Here is a 26762-nt window from a genome sequence, read left to right as displayed (position 1 = left end):
TAGATCTACCATACGACCCAGCCATCCCACTGTTGGGAATATACCCAGAGGAATGGAAATCATCAAGTCGAAGGTATACCTGTTCCCCAATGTTCATCGCAGCACTCTTTACAATAGCCAAGAGTTGGAACCAGCCCAAATGCCCATCATCAGATGAGTGGATACGGAAAATGTGGTACATCTACACAATGGAATACTACTCAGCTATAAAAACGAATGAAATACTGCCATTTGCAACAACATGGATGGACCTTGAGAGAATTATATTAAGTGAAACAAGTCAGGCACAGAAAGAGAAATACCACATGTTCTCACTTATTGGAGGGAGCTAAAAATTAATATATAAATTCACACACACACATACACACACACACACAAACCGGGGGGGGGGGGGGAAGAAGATATAACAACCACAATTATTTGAAGTTGATACAACAAGCAAACAGAAAGGACATTGTCGGGGGGGAGGGAGAAGGGAGGGAGGTTTTGGTGATGGGAAGCAATAATCAGCTACAATGTATATCGACAAAATAAAATTTAAAAAAAATTAAAAAAATTAAAAAAAAATAAAATTAAAAAAAAAAATAAATAAAAATGGAATCCTATTGTGTATGTGCAACTTAAACACATGGAGGGGCCAACAACAGCCAATTCATGATGGGAAGTTCAGGTCAGATGCGAAATTGGTCACCCTTTGTTCAGTGCTGTATCTATTAACCTAGCAAAACCAAAAGCTGCTTCTCAAAAGGAGAGTGGGTATATGCAGAGGTGGGCTTTGCTCCAAAATCCTAAACATCCGTGTTTTGATTTACCAATTGGAGTCAGCCAACGTCTCCACACAGCATCACTATCTGCCACTGACATTTCAAGCACATTTGAATCTTCCAGATCATAAAGTCCAAGTACAGTAACTTACACATCACCTAGGACAATTTGCAGACTCTACTCTTGTTCTGGGTCCAGTCAAAAAGTTTTCAGGTCACTCATAAAAGGAAAAGTAGCACACCTCAATGAGGAATAAATAACCTCAAAAACTAGGCATTGTGACTCTTTTTTGGTGGTAGAAGAATCCAGATGTAACATGTCCTTCACCTTAGAAGGGATATCTCAAAAGGTCCGTATCAGTGAACACCTGAAAATTTCACTGAGGTGAAGGTCCCTGAATATTTCTGGGATTTATTCCTTCCCTCTGACATGCAAGTGTCCTGCCAATATGCCTAGATTAGTTCCTATATCTTGCTCACCAGGTCCAATCATCAAAATATCAATGTACCATTTGAGAACAAGGAACCAGTCATTGCCAAAAAGTGTGACTACTTCTCCTTTTGAGTACACAGTCACACAAGCTCATGGCCACAGGCCCCTGTGGGAAACACTGGGGAAAAGATTAACAGTATAAATTGTTTGCAGTGTAGCAGTGTCCATCCTTAGCAGGAAATGCCCTCCCCTTCTTCCAAGGGATTGTGGATTTGTAAACTGGACAAATCTTGGAATTGATGTGGGGTCTGTGACTCTGTTTTAGGTGATTCAAGTTAGATTTCCGTTTACTTGAAATAGAACTCTTCTGCCTATTCAGATCAGGTAAGAGTTCCATAGACTTCCTAAAGACCCCAGAATGTAAATCCCTTGTCCTCCCCTTGTTTTAATTTTGCAACTGTAATGTGCTTGCTTGTAAGGGACACCTAAGAGTGTGTTAGGGGTTAACAGTTAATCACATCTTCGGCTTCTGTAATTCTGCAGTTTTGCCTGGCTGTCAGCTCTGTGTGTGTAAAAAGCTTTTCAGTGACTCTGTGGTCAGAGCTTGTCAGCTTGGCCTGCGTGTGAGAAGCTGGCAGGCTCAGTTTGCAGAAAGCACCTTAACCACATTTCCTGCCATTGTAACCCAATTTGATGAAGCCCCTTACCCACATTGTGAAGCCCCCAATTTGAGTAACTCTGCCTAGATACAGACAGAGCCAATAATAAGGCTTGCTTGCTTGCTCAAGAAAAGTATATAACCCCATTCTTCCCCGCATTTGGGGCCCAGGAATTTGGAACAGTTCACCTGGGACCGCTAGTGTAATAAATCATCTGACTTCTCCATCTCTCTGAGTGTCTGCATTTCCTTGGTTACTTTTGCTGTAACATTTCCATAGATTTATTTACTGTGGACACCAAGATCAATAAGGCAAGGTCAAGAAGTCAATGCACAATGACTTGAAGCTTTCAGGTCATTACGCCTGAGCTGGAATTTGAGTTCTTAAGCTCTACTTTTTCTTTTCTACTTCCTTCAGCACAATTAGGAGCAAACAGCAAATCCCACTATACTCCTTACTTTAACTAATATGTCAAAGTAACAAATTCCTCACCTAGAACCTCACTTTCTATAGTTATTTAATTGGGACTATACAGTGTGATACTTGCACTTCTTTACTGCCATGTCATGCCACTGATAATCAATGCCCTATTTTTCACTGGAAATAAAGTCAATAGTGCCTTTAAATTTAGTAAGATTAGAAATTCAATTCCAGAAAATACAGAATAGTTGAGAAAACTCATCCTTAAAATTCTTTTACTATAGAACCACTTATAGAACAAAATCTTTTTTTGTCAGAGTTCAACCAGAGGAACAAAATTAGTAGGAGATACACAAAAGGTTTATTGCAAGCAACTCTCTTAAGTGACTATGGGACTGCCTAAACAATTCCATGTGCATATAGCAGGCCTCCAAGAAGGCCAAAAGGGAACTCTAACCCATGAGATGAAGATGCTACCAAAAGGTGGAATTATTTCTTCTTTCAGGGAAGCTCCAGCTCTACTCTTTCAACTCATTGATCAGGCCAAGCCAGATTATCTAAGCATAATATCCATAAAAAAAGCCAACTGATTATGGACTAAATATCTACAAAATACCTTCACAACAAATACCTATATTAGCATTTGATTAAATAACTGGGGACTGTAGTCTAAGCATGTTGCCACATAAAATTGATCATGACACAGGTCTTCACCAGTAGAAAACTGTGGAGTATACTAACACTTATAAAGGAAATGGATTTCACAGGGCCTAGTTTCCAAAGCCCTGTAGTTTCAGGTTTGAGCTAACTTTTTAAAATTACATATAGAAATGTTAACCTTGCAAAAGACAGGAAACTTTCCCCAGACTTAAGTCTCTGATATTGATAAAGAATTGTAACACAGCAAAATCACTGGCTCAAGGACAGATGTCCTTGGAGCAGGTAAACCTACTGATTTATATGTTAAGAAAGTTGCTTTATTGTTATGTTAAAAATACTGAGGAAACTGCTGTAGGAAAACACAGTATTTGCTAAGAACAAGCTTTTATTGGTGGAAAATTGCATTATGCAATGTCACTTTGTTACTTTGCTGATGTTACCAGCCTCTATTGTTAAACTATACTTAGGCATAACTCCACCTATGATCCTTTTCTGTAACTTTCTGGCCTGAGAATAAATACTGAGACAGAACCCCACTTCAGGGTTAATTTCCCAAATGAGGAATGCCTCTCTTTTGAGGGTTCCAGGAAATTAACCCCTTGGGGTATCTCACTGCTCAGAAGAAATGGGTTTTGAGTAATCCTTTTTGCATCTCCATCACCCTGTGAGAGAGAATGCAACAGAAAACTGTTCAAAGAGAAAACAATATTTGGTATACCAGAATATGGTGCAGACATTAGAAAAAAGGTTGCAGGTCAATTTACTGAAAATACCTTTAACAATAGTTTCAATTAGGCGAAAAATTCAGTTAGAAACTAGTATGCATATTATGTTCCTAGCTTTGTAAAATTCTATACAATTGTAACCATAGATACACTGAAGCATGCTTACCAAAATATTCCTACTATCTTCCATTTTCTTCTTTAGACTTTTCTGTACCAATTTTACTTGTTTTCAATGTCTAGGCATTATTCTTATAAGTAAAAGAATATAAAAGTACTTTTACTATAAATTTTCCTTAAAAACTCCACCATCCAAGAAGTCCAAGTGTGTTAAAAACAAAAACAGAAGATATTGTGGTACTGAATTCACATCCTTAAATGGATATCCTACTGATATGGTTAGACTTTAATACTTGGGAAACCTCTCCTCTTTCAAACACAGAGTAAGGATGATAATCTGTAAAAATCCCCACCAATTGTTAAAATGTAGCCAAGTTCAAAGTTAAGATAGGAAAGTCACCAGGGTCCACAAAGAGAAGAGAAGTCAATTTCATGGTGACAAGTGGCAGAGAATATTGGCCCCACAAAGACTTGGGGAACTAGATGCAGAGCTAGCTATTTAGTACTCAGTGTGGCTGGCAGTCATGACCTCATGCACTTTGGGAGACAGGAATATAAGAAACACAAACCAACTAATCTCAGGTATTGATGCCATCCTGTAACCAATTTGATAACTCAGGACACACAGCAGAGTAGATGATGGCCTTTTTAGTTATAATAGCCAAGTATTTTTTTGTTTAATCTGCTAAATTTTCTGTTACAAATAACTGCCTTGGAGATGAGCTATTCTTGTATCAGGTGAGAGTTTAAAAGAAAAAGGGGAAAAAAAAAAAAAACGCCACCGAAGGCCCTTGTTTTCTGATACCATGTGCACAGAAAAGAGTTAACATTGCAGGCCTGAGACTGCTTATCTTATAAAGGACTCCTTGCAAGACTGGCCTTTGGTTGATGTCAGGGAACATGGAGTTTGGGAGGGTTGCCACCATTCCATAACTGTTAAGAGCAGTTCACTGTGCCTAAACTGTACAAAGTGAAGTATGGAATCTTTGTAGTTGCTAGGCAGATGGTACCTACATGATCAGTCCCAGTAAGAAATTTAGGAACTGGTCATTAACAAGCTTCCACTGTAAACACTTCACAAGTACTATCACAAGCCAATGCTGGAGAAATAAATTAATCCTACATAACACCATGCAAGGAGGACTCTTGCAAGTTTGCACCGTTTCCTCTAGACATCGCCCACGAGGCTTTTCCCTTTAATTTTGCTTTGTATCCTTTCACTGTAATAAGTACAACTATATTCTGACTCCTCTTAGCAAATCATTAAACCTGGAGGTGGTCTTAGGGACCTCCAATCCACTGTGCAAATTCAAACAGCATGGATCTTAATAACTGCCTAACATCCTGAAAAGATACAGTCTCGAAAAATTATAAAAATCTAATCTATCTCCATTTGACACTTTGCTGAGGAAAACCCTTTAACATAATACACTTAAAATATCACCATGGTGTTTAAGTATGGATTGGCATCCAAATCTGTTCTTTGAACTACCTGGCTTCACATCCTTACAGGCCCCGCTGCTGTCATGCTATGTTCCCTGACCATGTGCACCTTTTCATCAAAGAACCTTCACTGATTTTTTTTTTCACTTCCACAACATATGTACACCCACTTTATCTCTATCTCCAGAATTTTCCCACTCCCTGACTTATGCCTAAAGAAGTTTCACACACATTAATTACAAAGACATTTGACCACTCATAAACTTTTCCATGTATTCAAACAAAGAGAGAATTTTTTGTTTTGAAAATTGACTTCCGGGCCGAGCCCGTGGCGCACTCGGGAGAGTGCGGCGCTGGGAGCGTGGCGACGCTCCCGCCGCGGGTTCGGATCCTATATAGGAATGGCCGGTGCACTCACTGGCTGGGTACTGGTCACGAAGAAGACAAAAAAAAAAAAAAAGAAAGAAAATTGACTTCCATAGTTCTATTCCTTAATTTTGAATTTGTGTTATATGATAATGTAGATTAATCTTATCAGAAGTCCTTACTGGTAAGTTATTACATTAGTAATTTTTCAGTTTTACTGCAATAATTAACTGCTTTGGTAAAACTGATGTTCACTAAGAAATTAAAAAATAAGACATGAAATTAAAAAATGGGAAAATGCCAGCAAATATTTGTCAGAGAAAGTCAGTAAGAACATTCCTTCACACATTAAATTATGCATGTAAACACTCAAAAGACCAGAAGCACACAAAAATATATATTAATCTGATTATGTTATGAAGGCTACAATCTGATTGCACAATGCCCACATTATGTTCTTCTACATTTATTTACTGCATGTCTCTGCCATCATTTTATTGGCTTCCTGCTTTTATAAGAATAAATAAAATTCACACAAATTCCTATTGTTGAACACTTATCCTTCCCACTATAAAATGGAGTGACAACATCAATGTGGTCTTCTATGTTTTGGTGTTTTAATCCATAGTCATAATTTCCAATCCATAATTTTGAGATCAAAACATTCTCATATTTTCATATACAGCCTACCAAAAGACATATTTTTACTGACAACAACAAAGAACAGCATGTTTGTGTGGCCCCAATAATAAATATATTTGATGAAATTACTAATCACCAATAAGTTTCTCTTGGTATTTACTTCAGGGGGATAGGAGAAGAATGTGGGGTAAGGAGGTTGACAAAAGATGCCCTTCCAATCTGGCATGGCTTCTACCTGAGAAGTTTGATAAAAGAAATGCTACAGCAATTAGAAGGTGATCATATCAAAGATTGCATGAAAATGCAGAGAATCACAAATCATGATCAACTGAGGAAGGAATAAGAAAACTTTTGTCAATGACAACTACATTTGACACTTTTAAAGTGTTACTATAAAGCCTGCCTTAACACTGTTGGAAAAATGTGATGGTGAAATATGCAGTGGTCTGTTACTGCAAAGTTAACTAAAACTTTATAGTCTGTACTGTGATAAAAGTTACAAAAGATAGCTGAATTCATAGGGTACACAACCAATGAAACACTAGACATAGCCACAAATAATAAGAACGCAACTTCAGAACAGAGGATGGGGGAAGCCAGGGGCCAAGTGTAACATGATAATATTCAAAATAATGCTGTGCATTGTAGTACAGGAGTGTATTCTGAATTTCAACTCATGATTGTTCCCCTGAATCATTCTTTGCAGGTTTCTTCTTCTGGATACAACTTTAAAATATTGTAAATATTCTCCTTTTCATTCATTTAACAAACAAGCACTGAACACACCTATAAAGTGCTAATGAATGTTAAGGTTGTAGATGGTTAGAGCACTGTGTTGTAACACCATGGTCAAGGACCTATACTGGCCGGCTGAAAAAAAAAAAAAAGACAATGGAAATTCAGCAGAAAACAAAGACCCTGTCCTCATGGAGCATACAATCTAGTACACAGCAATTTTGGAATGTGTATCATGAGAGTTTTGTAAATGCCTGAACAAACCCTTATTCTTTCTAAGTCCTGTCTCCTGAGTGATAATTATAATCGTCAAGCTTCTGAATGAAACCCTTACTTCACTACTTACAAGGGTTCTCCAACATGTGGTCTCTGAACCACTGCAATACGCTGAGCTATGGCCAAAATACTGACTTTATTTAAACAACTGTTTTCCCTCCTACTAGACCAAATAAAATTTATCATCAGCATGGATTCTGTGATAAATAAGACAGAAACTCGAACTGAAGTGCTTATCACAGCTCACATTTTCAGTGTTTCTTCCCTGTGGAACTCAGATGACCTGACTGTAGCTGAGAATGCTGAGTGAAGATATTACCATGCACACTGTATTTCTAAGTTTCTCTTTGATGAAGTAGAAGACGTGAGACCTGATTGAAGCACATACCACACTCCCCACACTTACATGGTGTTTCTCCCATGTGGATGCAGTTCAAGATGTAAGCTCTTGCTGTAGCCCTTCCCACAGACTCACATTTGTATGGATTTTCTCCAATGTGGGCTTTTTGTTGTTTAAAGTAGGAACTGTGTACAAAGCTCTTCTTTCTTTCTCTGCTGTGAAGTCTCTGATGGGTTAGACGAGTTGAGGCCCAGCTGAAGCCCTTCCCACAGTCCTTACCTTTGTATGGCTTTTCTCCATTGTGAACTCTCTGATGGGAAAGAAGTTCTGAATTCTGTGTAAATCTCTTCCCACACTCTTCACACTTGGTTTTTCTCCACTGTGGATTCTGATGTTTCAAAAGACATGGGGCCTGAATGAAGCTCTTCCCACATTCCTTACAATTATAGAGTTTTTCTCCTATGTGGATCCTCTGGTGAAAGTCAAGATACAACCTCCTTTTGTAGCCCTTCCCACACTCCTAGCATGCGTATGGCTTTTCCCCACTGTGGGCTCTCTGATAGGAATAACATTGTGAATTTCTATAAAATCTCCTCCCACACTCTTCACATTTAAATGTTTTTTTTTCCACTGTGGACACGCTGATGTTTCAAAAGACATGAGGACCATCTGAATCTCTTACCACATTCTTTACAATTATATGGTTTCTCTCCCGTGTGGACTACCTGATGTTTATAAAGATCTCGTCTATAGATAAAACCCTTTCCACACTCCTCACATTTGTGTGGTTTCTCTTCTGTGTGGACCATGAAATGACTGTTAAGTGCTGATCTCTGACGAAAGTTCTTACCACATATATCACATCTGAATGGTTTCTCTCCTGTGTGTACCGTAGCATGTCTATTAAAGTTTGATCTACCATGGAAGCTCTTACCACATATATCACATTTGAATGGTTTCTCACCAGTATGGATTCTCAGATGTTCCTGAAGATGGAAAGCATGAATGAAGGCCCTCCCACATTCCTCACAATTGTAAGGTTTCTCTCCCGTGTGTAATTTGCAATGAACATTAAGTGCTGATCTACGACTGAAGCCTTTCCCACACTGCTCACATTTGAACGGTTTCTCTACAGTGTGGACTTTCTGATGGGCTTGCAGATGTGAATCATGACTGAATTCCTTACCACACATATCGCACTTATAGCATTTTTCTCCCATGTGAACTCTCTGATGGATATTTAGAGCTGAGCTATAACAGAAGCTTTTTCCACACTCATCACATATATGTGCCTTCTCTCCTGAGTGCAACTGTTGATGAAGATCAAAGTTGGAGACATCACTGAAGGACTGTTCATACCCATTACCATGGTAAGGTTTCTGTCCTGTATGAATTACTGATAGTCCTGCCTCAATCTGGCAGGGCAAATCACCTTGTTTGGGGAACTGAGAGCTATTTATCGTGGAATCTTGACACCTGGTTAGGTCACTTTCAATTTGTTCCCAGATTTGTTGGCAGGACAAATCTTCGTGTGGTCCTGCTTCTGGAATAGTCTCCATCTCAGCTGGGATCTTGCCTCCTATCAGGACAGAGAATTCAGAGATGTGGACCATGGAAAGCTCTGTTCAGAGTTTTCAAGACTTCGAAACTTTAATGAAAACAAGCAATGTTCCATCTTTGTTTTCCACTGTGCAACATTGTCTCTGGTTTGCATGAGAGCCAGTAAGAACCACACCAAGTCTCATATGTGAGTTCGATGGTAGAAATAAAAGACTTAATTTAAAAAATTAATGTGATACATACAGTTAACCTCTTAACTATTTCTACTGAATTTCCTAGTCAGTCTAAAATCTTGCATGGTAAATTATGTTACCAATAAATTATGTACACAATGAAATATGAATGAAAAGGAACTTTAAGAAAAACAATGACATAATTAGTACTTTGTATATTTGGGTTTATGCTCTATATCCTTATGAAGTAAAGAAATTAACCTACCTCAAAAAGAGGTCTGGATGTTGTCCTTAGCATCTGACATGTAATCTGTAGGCTCTTGGAATGTCATGACTGAGGAGAGTGTCTTTGTTTGCTTAGAGGCCATGGGTCACTCTGGATAGTCTGACAATATGATATAGGGTTGTGGCTGGCCACACCTTGGTTGGAGGGTGGGGGGTGTCACAATGTCAGAAAGACCAACAAAGTGATTTAAGGTAGGGCTTTAGATCATCACATGGAACCAGTTAAACAGGAGACGGACATTAACCACATGGGAAATCAACCAATAACGGCTATGTAATGGAACCCCGATAATTACTCTAGATACCAGGGCTCAGGTGAGCTTCCTTGATTGTCAGTACTCTGCATCTAATGTTATACCTTAATCCTGGGAATGTAATGTGTCCTGAGCCTATGGGGAGAATACAATGGAAAAATCATCATCTGGTATTTCTCTGGACTCTGTCTTATGTGATTTTTCTCTTGGCTACCTGTAATGTTCATCTTATCCCTGTAAAAGTCCATTAACCCCAAGTATAAAAACATCCAGTGAGTTTTGAGAGTCTTTCTAGTGAATTACTAAAAATGAAGGTAATTTTGGGAAACCCCTAAATTTGCAATTAGTGTGAAGTGAGGGCAGTCTTATGTAAATTGTTCCTTTAAACTTTGTGTTTGGTTAAACTCTTCACAATCCTAAACACCAAACTCCTAGTAGTGTTTATATTAGTAAATATAAACACATTCCAGCACAAGAATTTTGCTCATGTATATGTAATCTTATTTTTCTGTGTTGATATGGAAAATAACTTAGTTATCTGAAATAGAAAAGGGAGAAACAACTGCAGTTTTGATGGAATCTGAAAAGCCATACCTAACAAGAATACACAAAGGAGGATGCTCCTGATGAGAACATCAGAAGGAGGAAGAATCACTTGGGTGAAAAGACTGTCTGAGGGTTTATGACCTGGTTGGTTCCACCTGAGGCTATTAGACTGTTTCACTGAAAACAAACTGTAGAACATTTAGGATGTAGATAGGCCTTTAAAACCATTTTCAAATTGAAGACCAAAGACCATAAGTGAGCGATGAAATAAATTTAAAACCTTATAACAAATATTTAGGAAAAAAGACTAGAATAGAAACTATCAGAGCATCATGACAAGCTGGAAAAGTGTCATTACATGAAATACCCACTAATGTACTTTATAAACATCTATACACATGGAAAATGTTTGTTCTATTATGATGAAAGATGTATTTCTTAGTATGGCTCATGCTCATAAAATTTGAGAACTTTGGCCAGGTTATTACCAAGTCCTGAATTAAGTACATTTTTCAAATGAAAAGTTAACTTTCAATGGTTGAATTTTGGAATATATTAATAAGCAAGTGTGGAACTGCTGGTACACATTGGTACATGGATATATTTAATACAATGTTACTTATAAATAGAAGTTTCTGAGAAAAGAGGAGGGTCTCTTTCAGGATGTTTATGTTTTAACAGGGCAGTTTCCCAATTCCTTCCAAGTTATAAAGTTCACCAATTCAAAATACAGTACTGGGTCACCACAGAAATAATGGGAAAATTGTGTGAAATATACTCTTTAACATTTTTAACAATAAAATTTGTAGAAAATAAAGATAAAGAAACTTACACCACATTTTTGAATAAAGATCAGAAATATAGGCAACATTCAGCTGTGGGACTTATGACACTTTCATCCTCATCCTTCCCTCTGATATTGTGAAATGTATATTTGGCCTTCATCCCCATCTCCTGGCATATAACTCATAAAATCCTTAGCCATAAACAAAACAGCTAAAATTCCTCCTCCTACAGATTATATTCAAGGGGAAGAGGTGATAGGTAAATAAATATATATGAGACACAATATAAGGCAGACCAAGAAGAATAAAGGTAGGGTGGTATCTTTAATAGGGTGGCTGGAGAAGGCCTCTCTCTCATGATATTAAAACTAAGCAGAGACATGACTGAAGTGAGGGAGGGGCCAGAAGGCTTTTAGGTGTAACAGTTTTCCAATCAGAGAGAATAGCAAGTAAAGGTTCTGAGGCAGAAGCTTCTATAGTAGACAGAATAATGGTTCCTGAGAGATGTCCTCATGCAATCCCCAGGGCCTATGAATGTGATATGTTACATGGCAAGGGGAATTAAGGTTGGAGATGCAATTAAGGTTGTTAATCACCTGTCCAGAAAATAGGAAGACCATGCCAAATTATGTGGGAGTGACCAATACAATCACAGGGGTCCTGAGAGGTGGAAAATGGAGGCATGAGAAGAGAGGTAGAGAGAGAGTGACAATGAAAGAATGGTCAGAGATGCAAAGATGGTGCTTTTGAAGATGGGAGGATGGGAAACAAGAGCCAAAGAATGTGGACAGTTCCTAGACACTGGTAAAACAAAGTGAAGGTTTCTCCCCAAGAGAGCATCAAGAAAGGAATGAAGAACTGCAGACATCTTGATTTTTGCCCACTGAGATTTGTCAGACTTCGGGTCTAAAGAACAGAAAAGTAATAAATTCTTGTTGTTTTATATACTAAGTTTGTGGTAATTTGCTACCATCAACAGGAAATGCAGTGTCCTTGGCAGATCTGAGAAACATCAGGAAGGGCAAATGTGGGTGGAAAAGATGAAGCAAGACGGAGAAGACAGGAGATTTATTCAGAGAGAGTGGGGGACAAGGAGCAGACATAAAAGCCACTTAGGGTGGTTTTAACTTTAAGAAAAATAAGAATCCACGAAGGGTACTGATCAGAAAAATGACTTACATTTCCTAAGGATCACTTTGGCTGCTACATGGAGGACAGACTGGAGGATGGGAAGGGAGGAAACAGCGCACCCGGCTGGAAGGCAGTTGTAATAACCCAGGAAAGAGGTCTCGCAGTTCAGACCAGGGCGAGAGAAATAGGCATGGAAAGAAGTAAAATAGGTTGGGAGAGTCACATGCAAGGAATCGCATTTGCTTGGTTCTTACCCAAATTCCCTTCTCTTTGTGTTGCTGTCTTCATCATCCAAAACTTTCCTTCCTTTATGATGTGGAATGAATCTTGTTTGAACAGCTGACGTCCTGTGAACGTGCAAATTCACAGGCTGAAACCTAACACATTCCAGGTACCACCTAGGTAAAATTTACTAGAAATTTAGGTTCCCACTGCATACTCGAATTTGAACACCCAAGGACACAAAAGCCACTAACGTGCAAATTCACAGGCTGAAACCTAACACATTCCAGGTAGCACCTAGGTAAAATTTACTAGAAATTTAGGTTCTCACTGCATACTCGAACTTGAACACCTAAGGACACAAAAGCCACTCCTTAGTGCCGACATTACAGAGGGTTCCTGTCCTCACCCACTGAGAGCAGGTTCCTGAAATTCTCCAGCATCACATCTTGGTATAGCTTCCTCTGGGTAGAGTCCAGCAGCCCAAGCTCCTCCTCAGTGAAGACCACAGCCACGTCCTTGAATGTCACTGTTTCCTATAACACCAAACAAACACAACCTCAGTCTTATGATCTATATTAACTGGGAGAAAGCAGCAAGCACTGAGCAGGTGAAGAGGTTTGGTGGGAAGCTGTTCTAGATTTTGAGACACTTGGGTCAACTTATAGATTTCCCACTTATTCTGTCTGTATCCTGACAATGACAAACTCATTTTCCTGAGCATCATCAGAAGTGCAATGATGAGAAGTCCTGGACTTTTACTTTGTGCACTTATTCAGTCTACTTATAAATAACCCTCTAGAACTCTAAATGATACATCCTAGACTATACATGTTTAGGTTTCAATGAATCCTGCCAGTTGCTCCAGCAACATTTAGCAATTTAGTCCCAACCATCTTTGATAAAACCCATTGTCCTCCTCTCTCAAATTAGAACCAAACTGACAAGCTTACGGTAACTGCAGGATACTTTTCAGGCAGGGTGGCCTTGATCAACCCAGTTCTCTCCCTTTCTTGATTAGAGTTCTCAAGAATAACTGCAGAATGTGCTAGGAATGCAATATCCTGAGATAGCAGGGAACTGCCTGAAACAGCCTGGGCCTTGTTCCCATCCTTCCTAGGGAATATGACATCTTGAGTTATGGGAACCCTGAAGTATATAACCCAGGCTGGGCTGCCTTCTGGGGTGTCTCAGCTGTGGTACAACAGGCGGAAGTGCAGTTAAGACTCCATCCATCCCAGGTAGCTTTACTGAGCCTTGGGCAACCGGCTCACAATGGATCCTAGGCTTCTTTTGCCCTCATTGCCTATCTATAAGTAATCAATCTGCATCATATAATTTGTTGCTTTTGAGTGTGTTCTGCCCCACCAGACTCAAATAAATTGGTAACCAGTGAACCTGCTCCACAGGACTGGTGCAGCAAGCAGCGTCTGATATGACAGAACTATGGCTTGATGAAGGGAGAGGGGCAATACCCCCCACCCCCAGTACCCGGCCCAGGGCAGAGATATCAGCCTTGGGGTACAAGGGCTGGACATGCAGTTGGATGCTTTATGGAGAAGGAAGGGTGATAATTAAGGATGGAGTTAAGTCTTCAGGTTCCCACCAGAGGCCAGTAGCCCTATACTCCTGTCAAGATAAGTGGGAAGAAGAGGTGTATTTAGATTTTCTCAGGTTCTCCACAATATTTGTAGGTGCCCTGAGGGAAAAAATTAAACTGATGACATTGGAGGTTTAGGGACAAATGTGGTGATCCACAGTATGGTACTTATCTGATTATGGGGTGGGGCCCTTTGGGGCATTTCGTGTGCCAGTGACCATGGTCCCTACCTGCTGAGTACATTATAGGACTCACCATTTTGGCTGCTGTGGCACAGGTTATTACCACCATCCGAGGAGGTATGCCCCCTCACAGCTAAGAATCAAGCCTTTATGGGGCCGGCCCGTGGCTCACTCGGGAGAGTGCGGTGCTGATAACACCAAGGCCACGTGTTTGGATCCCATGTAGGGATGGCTGGTTGGCTCACTGGCTGAGCGTGGTGCTGACAACACCAAGTCAAGGGTTGAGATCCCCTTACTGGTCATCTTTAAAAAAAAAAAAAAAAAAAAAAAAAAAGAATCAAGCCTTTACTGTGGGGCATATCCACTCCTGCCTGCCACCTAAGCTACCCAAATCTCACTGGGTTATTGAACAAAAGCACTGCTGCATACTAAATGGAGAACAAGATATTACTTTGTTAAATTAGGACTTACTTGCTACAGATAAAAATGTTACATCCACCCTGTCACAGCCCAGTTTAGCTAGTCAAAGAGATCTGCAGAGCATGGAGATTAACAGTGGACTATAAAAGACTAAATGCCAAGGCCACTTAAGCGGGAAGCAAAAAAAAGTACCCCAGATACAGTCAAACAAAAATTTTTAACCCTGTTGGCACCCATTAACAAAAAGGAGGCCCAACACTGGTAGGCACTGCCTTAAAACTTTTATAGCCTGCTAACCTGATGAAATTGCAGGTGTCTAAGACCTCCATGCATGCAGATTGGAATCTGTGGCAACAGAACTGCCACAGAGGTACACCAGCCACTCAAATTTTGGACACACATGTTGCCTAAGGCAGCCACCAGATATGCTTCTTTTGAATAAAAACTCCTTGCTTGCTATCGGGCACTGGTGGGGACTGAGCATCTTATAGCTAGAATGTCACATGTGGCACAGACCCTAACTGCCTGTTCTCACTTGGGCACTTACAAACCACACCAGTAAAGTTGGGCAGGCTCAACAGAGCTCAGTTATCAAATGGAAAAGGTACATTCAAGATCAGGCCCAACCAGGACCCCAAGAAGCAAGCAGGATCCATGAACAGAAGGGACCAAGTGACCTATAGGGGATGCTTTGGCTTCTCCTAGAGCCCAAGACTCAGACATGTGCCTCCTGACAGTATGGCACAGTTTATTGACTGCTGTGAAACAGCAAGCAGACAGGGTCCACTGGCTATGGCCACCATCTGGCCAGTGAAGGCCCAATCTGAATGTTCCCAACCATTCTTTTTCCTTTTCCTATTTAGAGTGCACATTCTAAGGATTGGTCTGCAGGCCAGGCCACCACAGTACCCCAGACAGAACCCCCTAACTCTAATCTGGAGGTGATGCTTTCCCCAGGGACCTTCCTTCCATGCAATCCCACAGGGGTGAGGGAAAGGACCATAGAATACCAGGATGCTAGGGTCTTTCTAATGTCTCGGGGGACATCTAATCCTTCTACTTGGGTAGGCGACACTATCAGACATGTCTGTTTGTACAGGATGTTTCCTCCTTTCCTGGACTGGACAACTGAGGCAGAAAGGTCTGCGCCAAGCAACAAGCGCAATGGATGTCCACAGAGGTAGTAGCCTCAGGACAGGGACAGAGAGACTGACTGGGTTGCTACAGTAACTCATCCTAACCCCTATCCAACAGCTGTCAGTCTGTTTTTTCAACGAGGATGTGTCAGCAGAAGCCTGGAAGCATGACACCATTAGTCTCTCCCAGACTGTGGCCACCTTGGGTAACCTGACAAGCTGCCATCCTGGACCACATCTGTCACAGACAACAGTGACCCCCTTGTCCCGACAGTGGTAAACTACACCAGCATTCCTAACACCACAGCATACACCAACAGAACCTGACCCCTGGCTTACCAAGTGAGGATCTGGCACTTGCCACATGGGAGAGAGTTGGAGGTGCCCTGTGTTATCTTAACTGGTATAGGGTGGCAAAATGTCACAACCACAATTAACAAAGCCATAATGGGCTGGCATTTTAATGCACCACACTCCTTTGACTACTTGGACAAGAAGTGTCCCACTGAAGATGACAAAAACAAGGACTGGCCTAGGGCCGGTCCCCTGTGTAAGGGCCTCATGAACATATGAGGGGAACTGAGCATATGTAACAATGCCAACATTGAGACCTGGCTGGCAAAAGCCACTGCCCCTACCCATGAATGAGTCACTGAACAATGAAATGAGGGAAGAGGGGCTGTGTGCATCCAAAGGTTACATCCTTCTCTGCAGTGGTCTGGGGGTTACCCAAATACAGGATGGGCAATGTCATGTGTGGAAGCTGGAGAACTGTGGGATCCTGAACATCTGGAATGCTGAGGACGCCCCTAGATATCACCCCTGGGAATGAGACACATTATTGGGCCGGCAGCCTCAAGCTGTACACTGGGCTTACTCGGACCTGCCAGGAGATACAACTGGCTCTGGGTTTATGTCCGCTATGAGATACTGGTACCACACATAGGAGTCAATTCTCATGAAAAAATGATAAGAAACCTCTCCCTATCCATGGTAGATATTGTTTCCTCCACTGCCGCTGTCTTGGCAGCCCAGCAACATCCCTCAACTCCCTTGGAAAGGCTGTCTTAAAGAAAGAATTGCTCCAGACTTTCTTTTAGTAGAGGGAATGTGTATGTAATTGCTAACACGCCCTGCCTTACCTGGATAAATACTCCAGGTATTGTAAAAACAAGTACAGTAGACCCAGAAGCAGATTCAGTGGCTGCAGACAGTGAGGCCACCTGAACGATCCCTCTCTGACATCTTTAGCAACTTCTTACCTTGATCACGGGAACCCTGTGCTAGGTTGCTACTTCAGGCAGGTCTGGCCCAATGCTTGTGGTAGTAATCCTCTGGGGCCCAGTGAAATGTATTCTGGCTATAACTTAATGATGTTGGACTGAGACTGTATCTGTCAAAGTGTTTCATCAATCTGACAAGATAAATCTCCATCTCCAGATCCAGGAAGTGAATGAGCATATAAAATGGACTAGCTTTGCTAAGGAGGATATCTGGGTTGAGGGGTTGACTGCAGGATGGTTCCCTGGGTGGCCTTAGACTGACCCAGTTCTCTTCTCTTTTTTGCTTATAATTCTCAAGAACAGCTATAGAATATGCTGGGAATGCAATATTCTGAGACAGAGAGGACCTGCCCTGTATAGCCTGAGCTTTGTTCCTCCATTCCTGGAAGCAAGATGTCCTTCAAAATTTTGCCCAGAGAGTCATGGGGCTCCTGAGGTATATAACCTGGGGCAGGCTGCTTTTCAGGGTGCCTCAGCTATGAGTAAGTGGAGCACATGCAGTCAAGACTCCATCCACTCCAGGCAACTTTCTTGAGGCTTGGGAGACCAGCTTATAATGGATCATAGGTTTCTTTTGCCTCTTGCTGTCTATCTATAAGTAATAAATCTGCTTCATGTAGCTTGTTGCACATGAGTTCTGTCTCACCACACTCATACATAGTGCATAGTGAACCTGCTCTACAGAAACCTGTATGGGACAGCTATGTAATATAATGTGTCTTCTATACTGTCAAGACACAAACCATATAAATTAATTGCAGCATTTAGCATCATGATCTGGAGTCAGGATGCCTCAGCACATTTCCCAAGGGTCTGTCACTTCCTAGCCATGTGACCTTGGACCTCGTCATTAGCATTATCTATTTCATCTCATTTCATGGCTACACAGTTTTCCAGGAAACTGATGACCTATTTTTAGCTATTCTAAATAATGAATATTTAATTTTACATATTTTTTTATTATTATCAGTCCTATAAAGAACATTATATAGGTCTTACCGTCCTGCTTGATTGTTTAAAATAATTTCAAATGAAAATTAAAATGTCAAAAAATAAGAAATTTCAAATTGTGAGCATATAATTGCAGACTTTTTTCCCAATTTTTTTTACCTACCTCCCTAATCTTTCCAAAGAATACAAGTACCCTGGTTACCCGTAAGACTGCTAAGAGCAGATTATAAATATTCCCATGGTTTTGGTAATCTGATTAGGAAGAACAATTCATTTTTCCATTCTCATTTATTTGATTATAAATGAATGCCATCACCTTTTCAAGTTTTTATTGGCCATCTCTAGTTCTACTTTTAAACTTGCCTATCAGTGTCTTTGCTCCTATTAGTTTTGATTTTTTTCTTTATTCTGTGCATAAACTTCTTATTATGGATTTTGCCTTCCTTAGGTATTCCTGTGGTTAAATATTTGCACCCCAGGTAATTATTTTTTCTGGTAAATTGTGTAAGGTATCTTTTGCAATAGAGGAATTTAAATATTTTCTATAAAGACTATGGCAACTGTCATCTTTGTATGTCTGGAGCTCTGAGTGCACCCAAGGAAGTGCCACATCAAAAAGACAAGAGGTCACCCAGCACGGGCCTCTCAATGGAGAATTCTTTCTTTCTTTTTGTCTCTCTTTCACTTGAGCAGAATGGGTAACATTCCTGACCCTTGGTTTCCTGTGTGAACCTGAGCAGGTTTGTCATATTTCACATGCTTAAGGTGAAGATGAGACCAAGACGTGCCTCATTCAACTGCTCTGAGGGTTAAATGCAGTAGCAGAACACAAGTCACTGGCAAATCTTCTCATATCACTGGACATTTTAAAAGAAGGTTACCTACTATTTTGGTTACTTTGTTCAAACAGCTTATCACATAAAGGAATAAGAAAAGACCAGTAAATAAAATATGAGTACTTCAAAAAGTTCATGGAAAAATAGAATTAAAAGATAACACAACAACAACAACAAGATAATATGAATCTTTCCATGAACTTTTTTTTTTTTTTTTTTAAAAAGATGACCAGTAAGGGGATCTTAACCCTTGACTTAGTGTTATCAGCACCACACTCTCCCAAGTGAGCCATGGGCCAGCCTTCCATGAACTTTCTAAAGAACCCTTGTTATATACTAGGGATGGCAGACATGGGAAAAACAGAATCTAGCTCTTCCTGTGTGAAAACCTGCAAAAAAAAAAACTACCTGTATTGGTGTAAAGCAATAGTTACAGCCTGTTGTACTGTGCTGTATTTGGATATTCTATTTACAAAACAGCCCACGTGGCACATGTCAAAACACTTTTTTACAATTGAGCTCCTAGTACACTGAAGACAAAAAATTGGCATATTGTTTTCAGAATTAATTTGGGGGGAAAAGGTTATACGTAGGAAAGCTGTCACCACCGTGTTGCTTAAAACAGTAAAACTCTTCAACCACTTTAATGTCTATGAGTGTGAGAAAGTTAAAAATAAAAAGGTATAATAAATCAATGGGAATATGATGCAACCATAAAAAATGAACATTATATAATATTACATAGAAAGGGCACAATTTAAAATTAGATGTATATTCCCAGTACATATACAGTTATGAACGTACATGAGAAAGAATCTGAGAAGATAAAAACAGCTAATTTATGAGAAGGCAAGTAATAAAATGGGAGAATTATCCATTCCTATTATTTTTTCTACTCTATAAAATAAATAATGATATAAGAAAAGAACTAAATACAAATGCAAAGTCAACTCAAAAGGGACAAAGGAAGCCCCTGGCACATAAAACAAAATGCCAGTTGTTCTCCTTCAGTCTTCCCAAGAAAGAGAAAAACATGACATTTGTAGTGAGATGGAATACTAACAGTGAGAAAGGCAAGCCCTACTCACCTTGAACGTGGTCATTTTCCTCCTATGCTGAGAATGTGCAGAGTCCTGATTTATGTAGATGCTGGGAAGGCAGAACCATACCTGGAAAGTGCCATGAAAGGTAGAAAAATATCCATGAAAGGGGGGCCAGGGATGTCACTCACCAACATAGTGAATTAGCACATGAATGTTCACAGCAGCATTATTGATAATATCCCCAAACTGGTAACAACTAAAATACCCTCCTACAGGTAAACTGATAGACAATTCCATACAATGGAATGTTACTTGAAAATTAAAAGGAATGAGATACTGACACATGCTACAGCATGGATGAACCTTGAAAACATTATGCTAAGTGAAAGAGGACAGTCACACAGGATGACACATTCAATAATTCCATTTCTATAAAATGTCCACAATAGGCAAATGAACAGAGAGAGAAAGTAGGTTAGTGGTTGTTGTGGATATGGGGGAAAACAGGTTAAAAAATTAAAAGGTAATACGAATCTTTCCATGAGCTTTTGAAGTACTCTCACAGAATGTCCACAAATAATGTATCTCCCCCCACAAATAATGTATCTCCCCATAAGAAACTTTATTATCTCAAAAAAAAAAAAGTAACTTTATGGTGGAGAAATCTGACAAACATCACTTTAGCCAACTGAACAAAGTTGAGATCACCAATAAAAGGACAAACCAACATGATTTGGCCCCTGATATGTTGCAATGAAAAGAGTACCTCGTCACTTCTATGGTATCCCTGCCAACAATAAATAATCTAAACCTAAATGTGAAATATATTGGACACATCCGAAATGAACATCTTTTTCTAAAATAACTTGCTTATACTCTTCAAAAACATAAAGAACAAAAAAGACAAAGACCGTGGAGTCTTTCCAGATTAAAGACTATATAGAAATATCACAACTAAACGTAGTGGATAAAACTGGACCTTGAACTGGGTGGAAAACAGTTATAAGGAATAAAAAACACAATAAATTTAAATATGGGACTGTAGATTAGATAACAATTTTCTAATAGGTAACAGGATTAACTACTCTTGGCAGTTTTTTAATAGGTATCTAATATTTAATAGATAACAATATTACCTAGCATAATATCTAATATTATCTAGCATGTAATGTGAAATTCAATCACCAGCCCTTCCTAAACGCCTCTTACCAAGACACCCCATGATTATTCTGGTATGTGGGCTTCCTTGTTGCAGAAAGCTAAAATAAGCTCGCTCAGGTTACAGGTATGTTCCTGGTGGTATTTGGCTGATGGGCATCAACACAGCAAATAAGTAAAATGTAAACAATTAGTAAATTTAGGTAAAAAGTACACAAAAATTCTTTTGCCAATTTTCTATAGGTTTGAAATTATATGAAAATAAAAAAATTTTAATACCAGAAAACAGTCATGGGAATAATAATGAGACAAGTAAGGATGAGCATGACGTAATATGGCAGTTCACTAGTTTATTCTCTCTTGGCAGTGTTTGGAAATTTCCACAATTGAAACAGAAAAAGGGGGGCTGGCCCGTTAAGCTCAGCTGGTTAGAGAGTGCCTTGTAACACCAGCTTAAGAGAGATGGTCAAGGGTTTGGAGCCCCTTACCTGCCAGCCGCCAAAAAACAATCAGTCAATCAGTAAAAGAGAAAAAGGGAAAAACTTTTAAAAAGAGTATGATATAATTTTGTAAAACATTTATAAATTAATAAATGTAAAAACATACCCTAAGAACCACTTTAAAAACACAAGTGTAACAGCTACTATCCTTACAGCCTGGATTCACGGATAAATTTTTTTCTAGTCATATTTCTGTAATTTCTGAATGTTCCACAATAACATGGTTCTGTAAGAATACGAAATATTCGTAACAGATGAAACAAAATAGCTGACAAAGTTTTAAAAAACTCAGAAAAGTACAAGCCGATGAACCTTGCTCTCAAGGTACCATCAAGTCCTAACTTTTCCCACCTGATTCCAGGTAGTCCCAATAGCTCAGTGAGAATGTATTCAAAAGGTTATGAAGTCAGCCTCCAGGACCAGCCTGTCTACGTTCCCACCCAGCTCCGCCTCTTACTAGTTGGGTGACTACGGGCAAATAACTTATACTCCTCGTGTCTCAATCTTCTCATTCTTAAAACAGGAAAAACGCAATACCTCTCCATAGAGCCATGGTGTGGCATAAACGTATTTATTTGTATAAAGCCCTTAGAATTGAAGTTAGCAACTAAGCCTTAATTATTTTTAATTCTCATGCCAGAGTACACATCCTACATATTCTCAGAAAAATGCCAAGTCTAACTCACGTGGAGCTTAGCTGTCAGTAGCCAAGGAGTCAATCTCTCTACCTCCGTGCAGTCCTCTTTGAGAAGTCGGGCTGGAGAAAGAAAGAATGCTGTGAAATACCCCGATCGTGCCGCCGTCCTCGATAAAAGGTCCTGAAAAAAATAGTTAAATGCTCCCCTCCCTCCCTGCAAGGTGGAAAGAACCCTCCCCTTCCCAAAAAGGAGGTCAGAAGGCGTCGGGGATCATCCAGAGTCCTGCAGGCGTCGGAGAGAAGAGCCAGGGCGCTCTGACCCCAACCCGGGGACCTGACCGCTTCGTGGCAAATTAACAGTAACATAAGATCACCATTCACCACGTGACAGGAACTGTTTTACGGCTTTCATTTGTGCTACCTCCTTCAAGTCCCCAAACAATTCTATCAGGATGCTATTAGGATGGTCTTAACAGCTCCCTTTTAACGAACAGCAACGAGAAGCCACGGGAGATTAACTCCCAAACGTTAAACCGCGAGAAAGTGGCCGCGCGCGTGGGGTGGAGGGACGCGGACTGAGCGAGTTGAAAGCCCCGGACACCCTCAAACCAGGCCAAACGCGACTGGAGCCCATCCCAAATCCGGCGACGCGACCACAGCCCCAGAGACAAGAAGACTCCGCCGTGGGGGTCGCAAACCTCCGCTCTCCGCCGAGGCTTCTTCGCCTGTAAATCGAGCGCGGGGCCGTTGAGGCTCGCACGCCTAGGTCCAGGAAATTCAGATGGGCCCGCGAGACGCGGAACTGAGCCAAACCACCACACAAACAACGGTCACACTCTGGACGCGGAAGTGCCCGCGACTCCACACAACGTCTGGACCGCACTTCCCAGAAGTCCCTCGATCCACCGGCCGAGCGGAAGTGCCCGCCACTCCACAGAACGTCTGGACCGCACTTCCCAGAAGTCCCTCGATCCACCGGCCGAGCGGAAGTGCCCGCGACTCCACAGAACGTCTGGACCGCACTTCCCAGAATGCCGAGGGGAGAGAAACGTCCGTAGTCTCACCTTCTAGAGGGAAGTGTTGGGACTATGCGGAGTGTCTTGACTATAGTCGCCTCAATGCCCTAGAAGAGCGAATCCCAGCGTCCCGAGCTCCCGGGGGGTAATAAGTTGTCCTTATCTTTCCGTGAGTCCTTGAGCGAAATATTCCGTGGACCCGACTTCCTGAAGTCTAAGTGCCCCTAATTATGATAGCTGTATTGTTGGAAAGGAGGCAAGTGAGGAGATATAACCTTCAAGTAATTAACCAGTAATGACTGTGTAGGGATTCAAAAGACGACTGAAAAGATGATCATGTTTAGTATAATCTCACGATATGAGGCTAAAACTGAGCGATTAAAGTATGACCAAAAAAAAAAAAAAAAAAAAGGTAGAATGGCATTTAAATATAGTTTTAATTTATTCCTGTATTGTAAATGTAACAGAACATCTTTTCCTATTTCAGTTGGCTTATTGTACATGCTTGTACGCATGGGGTATAGAATTTAACGTATGACAAAACATATGAGGGTACTTTTAAAAGTTCGTGCAAAAATAGAATTAAAAGTTAATACAAATTTTTCCGTGAACTTTTTGAAGTACCCTGGTATAAATACTATGTATGATGAAGCTTATATAGTACCAGTACATTATTAATGGGGAGAGGCACATAATGCACAATGTACATAGGGTAGTTGTATTTTTTTATTCTTTTGATACTGACAGAGTACTTAATAATTTATTGGTTTCCTAGTAGTAGAATCAGAGAACAGTTTATGTAGAATTTCAGCTTTGGGTGCTGATAGTGAGGTGAACGGTTTCTTCCTTGATTGCCCTGGGGAGAGATTTTTCTCCACTTTTGGTTTGCAAAACCAAAGTAATTTATACTACGAGAACTCTTCATTTAAGAAGCTTATTCTCGATTAAGTGTGCAAGTGGTATAAATACAAGAGTAAGGAAAAAATATAAGATTGATGCTGCTTGTCCAATAATAAAAGGGTGTTCTACTGGTTAGCATCCAATTTATGGGAGTGTGAGAAGGTCAGATACTAAAATTCAGAATAAGCATTGGCATAGTGGCTGGGCTATTATGCTTCCTTGCTTGGGTAGTAGAAGTACTGGAATGATTGCCTGGACTAAGAAAGAGCAAGGGTTAGGACACCTCCCAGTTTACTAGGAATAGATCATAAAATTGCATAAACAAATAGGAAATATCATTCTGATTTAATATAGGGTGGTGTATTAAGAGGGTTTCCTGGAGTATAATTGTCTGGGTCTCCTAAAAGGTTATGGGAGAATAAGACAAAGTAAGTACAAGTAACACTGAGAAAAGAAACCCTGTGATGTCTTTAATTATATAGTAGGGGTGAAATAGAATTTCACTGATGGGTTATTATATCCTGTCTTGTGCAGGAATCAGAGATGGACAATAACTTGGGCTGAAATTAAGAATAGCAAAATAAAGTGGAAAGTGAAGAAACATGTAAGGGTAGCTTTGTCAAATGAAAAGCCTCCTCAGATCCATTCTACTAAGTTAGTACCAATACATGGAATGGCTGATAGTAAGTTTATGATTCCTTTTGCTTCTCGGAACAATATTTGTCCTCACGGTAAGACATAGCCTGTGAATGCAGTAACTATGACTGTGAACAATAAAATAATTCCAGTGTTTCAGGTTTCTAGGAAGGTGTATGATCTGTAGTATAGGCCCTGGTCTATGTGAATAAACAAAGAAAGAATATGGATGCAAGTATCAAGTATGAAAATTAGTATGTAAATATCAGATGATTCAGCTATAGCTTACATATTGACAGATGTATGTAACAGGAGTTGTATGTAATTGCAGTTATTGTGTCTGATGTATAGTAAATAGCTAGGAAAAGTTTCATAATGATTTGTAAGACAAAGCAAGATGATTAACAGTGAGCCAAAATTTTATCATGCTGAAATATTTGATGGTGCTGGTAAATCAATAAATGAAGGACTGATAGAACTGAAAAGATACTTATTATATTTATTACACTTATAAAAGTCATTTTTCATGAAAATTTGCTGATCTCTACTCCAATAATGTTGTGATTCACTTATATAGGTGTCCTACATGAATCTTGGGTTCTTCTCTTTGGAAACTCTTGATTTTCATTATTATTGGACCTATCTCCTTGTAGATTTGTAACATAGATACCATCTTCAGAAACCTGAACAAAGTACTCCCGTACTCCTCTGACAGCAGAATCCCTTGTTTTAAGAACCTGTAGCTAACTCCTTCAAGATTTACTACAATCTTATCCTATTTCATGTGCTTGCAACTTGTTCCTAGACTGGCCAGCAAGAAAGCTTTTCAGGTGCAGGATATGTTAGCCCTCCTTGAAGCATCACAATCTCATTTTTTCCATCTTATTTTGATACCTGCCCCCTGAGAAGAAAAAAAAATCAGAGACAAGGACAAGGGAATTCTTTGTGAGAACTCTCATTCCGTAAGATGTGAGGCCTTATGCAATCAGCAGAAGGGTCAGCTTGTCTTTACTTTCATGTTCTAGGTTTTCATGAAGGTGGAATCAAAAAGGTGATCACTAGGCTTCCCCAAACTAAATATTACTGAGACCCATTAGGAAACATAACAAGAATAATGTATGTGCTAAAATGTGGGAATTAGGCACCTATGATGCAACAAAAGACATGCCAAAAAGATTTTACAGAAGAAACATCCTCTTCTTGCCCATAAGTATGATTGAAAGACTTTCTCTGTCATTTCTCACTGTGTGATGGAGATGCAAAGATTACTGAGAGCCAAAATTTTAAAAGCAATGAGAAGCTTGAAGGGACTGCACTGAGACAACTCCCATAAGAAGGGAGAAACAAGGTGCAGCCCCAAGTCAGTCTTTGTTTCAGCTTTTATTGTAAAGATAAGGAAATACAAAAGAAAAAACAACTTAATCAATCATTTATCAAAGAAACAAAAAGAAATTGGCTATGGGGCAATCTCTGGAAAACATCTTGAGAAACAAAGGAAAGGGAGTAAAGATGGATAAGGAATGACTTTCATGTTCTTATCTAATCTAGCAGAAACTATTTGCTGTTTCAGCACCTAGGTGCTGCATAAGTGCATTTAGGACTTTTGCCTTTTGTGCGCTCCCTGTTCTTTGTCAAGCCTATGTGCTCCCACATTTTTCCTTCTTTGCTACAGCAGGCATGCATTAAATAGGTTCTACATAATCCTATTACTATGCCTCTAAATCAGGGCTGATTTTCACAAACTGCATATCTGTTTTGGAGAGCCCTACAAAAAAATCTAGAAAAGTTTCAATTTATTCTTCTATGTTAACATTTGGATTATTATAGGATGTTAAGATTTTTTCAAGCAGAAAATGAAAGGGGACATTCTTGAGTGAAAAGAATATAGTTGGTAATAGAAATTGTCTCATTGCCTTGAAAATGTACCT

The 26762-nt window shown here is 39.9% G+C and overlaps 1 protein-coding gene across 1 annotated transcript; it reads right to left on the bottom strand.

Annotated features, from left to right (window-relative positions):
• Window positions 1–6216: 6216 nt before the first annotated feature.
• LOC134386943 (zinc finger protein-like) lies at window positions 6217–23133 on the bottom strand. Its single transcript, XM_063109088.1, is given in 7 exon segments — window positions 6217–8211; window positions 8213–9159; window positions 12569–12661; window positions 12946–13072; window positions 20033–20113; window positions 22332–22402; window positions 22981–23133. Coding segments are annotated over 5 exon segments (1818 nt in total). The 5' UTR covers window positions 20048–20113; window positions 22332–22402; window positions 22981–23133; the 3' UTR covers window positions 6217–7575.
• Window positions 23134–26762: the final 3629 nt, after the last annotated feature.

This window comes from Cynocephalus volans, chromosome 10, assembly GCF_027409185.1.
Source record: "Cynocephalus volans isolate mCynVol1 chromosome 10, mCynVol1.pri, whole genome shotgun sequence".
Classification (NCBI taxonomy): domain Eukaryota; kingdom Metazoa; phylum Chordata; class Mammalia; order Dermoptera; family Cynocephalidae; genus Cynocephalus; species Cynocephalus volans.
Note: the sequence above shows the minus strand (reverse complement) of the source record. Positions and strands in the feature narration are given on the sequence as shown.